Source organism: Arachis ipaensis, chromosome B9 (genome assembly GCF_059453495.1).
Source record: "Arachis ipaensis isolate K30076 ecotype BB chromosome B9, ASM5945349v1, whole genome shotgun sequence".
NCBI lineage: Eukaryota > Viridiplantae > Streptophyta > Magnoliopsida > Fabales > Fabaceae > Arachis > Arachis ipaensis.
This window is the reverse complement of record NC_142444.1, coordinates 125,682,192-125,687,988: the sequence shown is the minus strand read 5'-3', so window position 1 is coordinate 125,687,988 and position 5,797 is coordinate 125,682,192. Positions and strand designations below refer to the sequence as shown.

General features: G+C 36.9%; 1 protein-coding gene across 1 annotated transcript; it reads left to right on the top strand.

Annotated features, from left to right (window-relative positions):
• Positions 1-3,734: 3,734 nt before the first annotated feature.
• LOC148546224 (uncharacterized) lies at positions 3,735-4,778 on the top strand. Its single transcript, XM_088499160.1, has one exon. It carries the CDS (start codon positions 3,735-3,737, stop codon positions 4,776-4,778), a length of 1,044 nt encoding a protein of 347 aa, XP_088355286.1.
• The last annotated feature ends 1,019 nt before the right edge of the window (positions 4,779-5,797 follow it).

The following is a 5,797-nucleotide window of genomic DNA, read 5'->3' as shown; positions in this document are numbered from 1 at the left end:
GAGATATTTATTGTCTGTTTAAGAGATTGAATGTTTAAAGGAACAAGTATATATGAGATAGAATCAGAAATATTGTTAGTAGAAGGTGCAATATATTTACGTAATAAACTAACTTGACTTGGACAAGTGTTTTTACTCATTCATTCGCTTAAGTAAGTGTTACGGATTAAAATGTTGCTTTATGCATGTAGTAATTCATTGGCCAACAATAAATCCTTAAATAAAATTTAAATCCATCTCAATCTTTAATTGAAATGTTAGTTTTAGAAAGCATAAAAAGTCTCATTTCAACAATGTGATGATGTTTCACTTTCAACGATTATTTTTTATTTTATTATTATTTGTGAATTTAATTTTATTGGTCTTCTTTAAAATATATATCCCTTATTTATCTTTATTATTTTTTGATTAACTAGTTCTCGTCAACATAATTAACGAGCACTTAAGATATTAATTTTTAACAATTTTGATGAAAAGAGTATTTATTTTAATTTTCTTTTATGAAACCAGTAATCATAGCTCATGATTAAACTTAAATTAAAACTTTAAAAATATTAGAAAGAAATAATTTAATTAATATTCTAATTTTCTTTTAATTTCTATTATTGGTTGATTTAAAGATTTATAAAATATATCCAATTATAGTAATATATGCTTATAATTACTATCATATTATATTATTTACAAAAATATTAAATAAGTAATATAAAAACATAAATAGAGAAAGGAAAAAAGTGAAATAATTTACATGCCAATAAAATGAGATGCAGCAGAGTGGCTGAGTTTCTCATTGAATATATGAAAGTGGGGAGTTTGAATTGATAGGACCGACTCTGGATATCAATTTGATTTGGTGTTCAAGTAGGTAGTGCCTTAACTTTTTCCACTTCGAAAGCTTCACCATACGGGAATGCCACATTCACTCGCTTTCGAGGACTTCCAACAACACTGGCTAAGGAAGGAAGCTAATTCCTTGCTTCAGGAAAGCAGCTAAAACAAAGAAATAGACAGACTTAGACGAGGGCATCTTAAACCCCTCTCTCTACGGTCGAGTTAGCCCATAACCTCAAGATCAAGAAGAGCCAGCCATACATAGAAGACAAGGGAAGACCTTCCTCGACCAAATGAATGTAGCAGCAGCATCATGAGATAGAATCCAGTCCTATTTCATATTTTTTTTATTAAAAAATAAATATATGTGTTATTTGACAAAAAAAAAAAGGTAGAAATTTCCAACATTAGATAGAGATAATTAGACAAAAGACAAATTGAAAAAAGCAAAAGGTGATGAATAATTAAAGTGTAATGATTTTGTTTTAAGAAAAATTAATTAAATAAAAAATACACGTTAAGCATCCTACATTTTTTTGGCAAAGATATTAGTTATTGTATTGATAAGAAAATAACTATATGGTGGCGTTTGTTTTGAGGTACTAAGATAGACACTAAGATTTAGTATTATATTTGTTGGTTTAGAGATTGGTACTAAAATTTCAGTCTCTATCTCTAAAATTTCAGTATTTCAATACTTTCAAAAAGAGGGCTGAAATTTTTAAGAGAGAAGACTGAAACTTTAATAATATTTTATACCTAAAATATATTCATTTTAATTAATTAATTCTAATTTTACTATTTGTGTAAATTAAATTAGAATTTCATTCTTATTTCAATCTCTGTCTCCCACTTTACACCAAATACAATACTAAAATTTATTTCAATCTCTATCTTTCAGTCTATGTCTCTCAATCTCAATATCCATGTCTTCTAAACGCTACCTATCTGTCCATATTTTGTCCAGAAGACCAGAACAAACGCATAAGGATAATATGGGAATTTCTTAATTGAAAAAGAATTACATGCTAAAGGAAAAGGGATTTTTAATTTTTATAAATTAAATAAATATAATAATTACCAAAATAAATAATTTTAAAAATATTTAACGAAATAAATACCTCTCTCTTATCTCGTTTACACTATAAATGAGATAAATACGTGTTGCATACATCTGTCTTATCTCGTTTACACTTTACACTGTAAACAAGATAAGAAAGAGGTATTTATTTCAGTAAATATTTTTAAAATTATTTATTTTGGTAATTATTACATTTATTTAGTTTATAAAATAAAAAATCAAAAGGAAAAGAGAAAGAAAGAATAAAGTAGATCTTCGAGAAATTAAAAGAGGGATGTGTCATCCTCTTCATTATCGACAGTGGTGCCTTGTAAATTCAACTGCAAATTGTAAAACGTTCGCCAAAATTTTTCCAAGAATTTTCTTTCTTCCTTCAAACACAATAGCGTTTCTGTCCAACCACAGTCCCCAATGTAGAGGTTACTCGAGCAAGGTTATCTTTAAACTCAGATTTCTTCATCAATGTCTCCACAAGCTCAATTCACCATTGCCAAGGTTTGAGTTGAGTGTTTCTGGGGAGTGAGTTTACAATGGGGAAGAGTTTTACATGCCTTCTGACGTGTACCCCGTAAACTCGGTAACAATATCACCACCATGACCGACTAAATAATCCGGAAACAATATCGCAAATTTCAACCACAACTTGATCACGGTTTCGCACAAGTCAAACATCATCTCTAGTCCGTTATCAACAACAATGACACTCACTATCCAACCAAAAATATTAGAACAAAGGGAAGCTAACACTCCACTCGTTTATAAAAACAAACCAAATAAGCTCAGAAGAAGATAGGTCACAAATACACTTTCATTCTCTCATTCATATTATTTTCTTAATATCTTATTTTGACTTGAGCGTCGAAGTGCTTTTTGCAGGTGCTCCCGTCGCTGTGTTTCGCATTACCGAGGTTTTTCATCACTCTCCCAAGGACGGCGTATAGCTCTCCCCAAGACCGAGCAGTCGTGGAAGGAGTCGTATACCTCGGTTGAATTAGAACAGAACATTTGGCGCCCATTGTGGGGCCTGAAATTCATCTAACCCCACTATTTCCTTTACCCAGCTCTTTATTCTTTTCTTTTGCAGGATCTCCGATCTCCAGGAATGGTTGATAATGGGGTCCATCAACTCACGCAAGCAGAGCTCCTAGCTCAGATCACTGAACTTCAGGTAGAAGTCCGAAGGATAGCCGAGCTATCCGTCCACAACAATGCCGAAAAGCATCAGGAAGGAAATTCTAAAGGATCAGCTCAAGGCAATACAGATCCATTGAGCGTCAATCCACCAAAAGAGTAGCTGACCTTAGATAACCCGTTCTCTGAAGAGATCACCAACTTTCAGATGCCAAAAAACTTCGTGCTACCTACCACGCTCGAGCCATACAAGGGGATTGGTGACCCCCGTGCTCATGTTAAAAAGTTCCAATCCATGATGTTTTTTAACGACGCTAATAATGAACCTGTACTTTACCGAGCTTTTCTTACTTATCTTGATGGTGATGCATTACTTTGGTTCTCTAAATTGTCTGCAGGTTCGATCTCCTCATTTGAGGAGTTGGCGAGATCCTTCATCGACTATTTCGCAGCTTCGAGGATATACGTACACAGATCAGTTTACCTTGGTACCATCAGACAAGGACAACACAAAAGTTTAAAGGAATATATGACTTGGTTTGCCGAAGCAACTATGGAGATACCAGAGCTAGACCCAGCAGTCCACCTGCATGCCCTTAAGGCCGGCCTCTGACCCGGTAAGTTCCGGAAGACAATCGCGGTGACTAAACCGAAGACGCCGGAGGAGTTCCGAGAAAGGGCAGCGGGACAAATGGAGATCAAAGAACTTCGTGAGGCTCAGAGAATTGACAGACAACCACCCAGGAAAGAAGAAGATAAGTCTGTAAGATCGCCAAATAACAAGGAACCAAGGAAGCCATTCAAGCTCATCCCAAAATTTTATACTTACACCAGATTCAACACAAAGAGAGAAAAGATAATCAAAGAGATTCTCAATGCCAAAATAATAAAACCTCCCGCCCGAGCGGGAAGTTACCAGGATCAACAGTTTGTGGACAAAAGCAAACACTGTGCTTTCCATCAGAAGAAGTATGGGCACACGACGGATGAATGCATAATCACCAAGGACTTGTTAGAAAGATTAGCCCGGCAAGGCCTCTTGGACAAATACGGCGAAGGAAGAAGAAACAAGGAAAACACTCGAGACCGAAAGGAGCGTCAACGAATGTCGGAAGAAAATGATGACAGTAGATGGTCCAACTCTAACCCACCAAAGGGAGTCATAAATTGCATATCCGGAGGATTCACTGGAGGAGGCAAGACAAACGCAGCACACAAACGAAGTTACCGAGCAATGCTTGCAATCGAAGGAACAGCACCCCAAAGGAACAACAAGACAGCAGATCTCAAAATTACCTTCAGCCAGGCTAACCTATCAACGCCTGGCCCAAATCTAGACGACCTTGTGGTAATCTCCATCCAAACAGGCGAATTACTGGTAAGAAAAGTCCTTTTGGACCCAGGTAGTAGTGCATATGTCCTCTTTTATTCTACTTTTCAGAAAATGAAATTATTTGAAAAAGCCATTCAACCTTCATCTGGAGAACTGGTAGGGTTCTCAGGAGAAAGAGTCCCAATAAAAGGCTACATATGGTTAAAAACAACAATGGGAGAAACTCCATTATCACGCACCATTGATATCCAATACCTTATAGTAGACTGCCCCAGTCGTTACAATATTATCCTCGGAAGGCCTGCTTTGAACATATTCAGAGCAGTGGTGTCTACCTTACATTTATGTGTTAAGTTTCAGGCACAGGATGGCAGGATGGCAACGGTCCACTCCGATTGCTAACAAGCTCGGAAATGCTACAATACAAGCCTAAAAAGAGCAGATATAAGAGGAAAACATCAAAAAGAGTTCAAGGCTATCCACAACACGAGTGAAGTACTGTCCCTAGCAGAAATCGATCCGAGGGGGACTCCCAGGAAAGACCTCATCCAGCGAACGAACTCCAAAAAAGTCCCCCTGACATCAAAGCCAGAACAATTTACTTATATCAGCCGAGCTCTCGAAGGACAGGAGAAACTAAAACTCATCAAGGTATTACAAGACAATGTCGACTTATTCGCCTGGACCCCGGTATACATGCCATGGATAGATTTGAACATCATTTGCCACAAGCTCGCCATTGATAGAACAATCTGACCTGTTGCTCAAAAGAAGAGGAACATCGGGGCGGAGAAGGTCAAGGCGGCCTTGGAAAAAACTAAGAAACTCCTCAGCACCGACTTTATCAAAGAGATTCACTTCACTACATGGCTCTCGAACTTCGTAATGGTAAGAAAAAATTCCGGTAAATGACGCATGTGCGTCGACTTTTCAAATCTTAACAAGGCATGTCCAAAAGATGCCTATCCATTGCCCTGTATTGACAAACTGGTAGATAATGCATCAGGATTCAAAAGCTTAAGCTTCATGGACGCATATTCTGGTTACAACTAGATCCTTATGCATCCAGAAGACCAAAGCAAAACAGCTTTCATAACTAAACATGGGAATTTTTGTTATAAAGTAATGGCATTCGGCCTAAAGAATGCAGGTGCAACATATCAGCGACTAATGGACAAGGTATTCCATCAACAAATAGGTCGGAATATGGAGATCTACATGGATGACATGGTGACGAAGACTCCATCAGAAAGATCGCACTACGACGACCTCAAGGAAATATTTAAACAGATCCGAGCATATAATATGAGACTCAATCTGGATAAATGTGCCTTTGGGGTACAAGGAGGAAAATTCCTCGGCTTCATGCTGACCTCCCGAGGAATCGAAGCGAACCCCGAGAAATGTGAAGCAAATACTTA

What these genes read in the sequence shown, in the direction of transcription:
- LOC148546224 (XM_088499160.1), top strand. Translation starts at nt 3,735, where the DNA reads ATGGAGATCAAAGAACTTCGTGAGGCTCAGAGAATTGACAGACAACCA.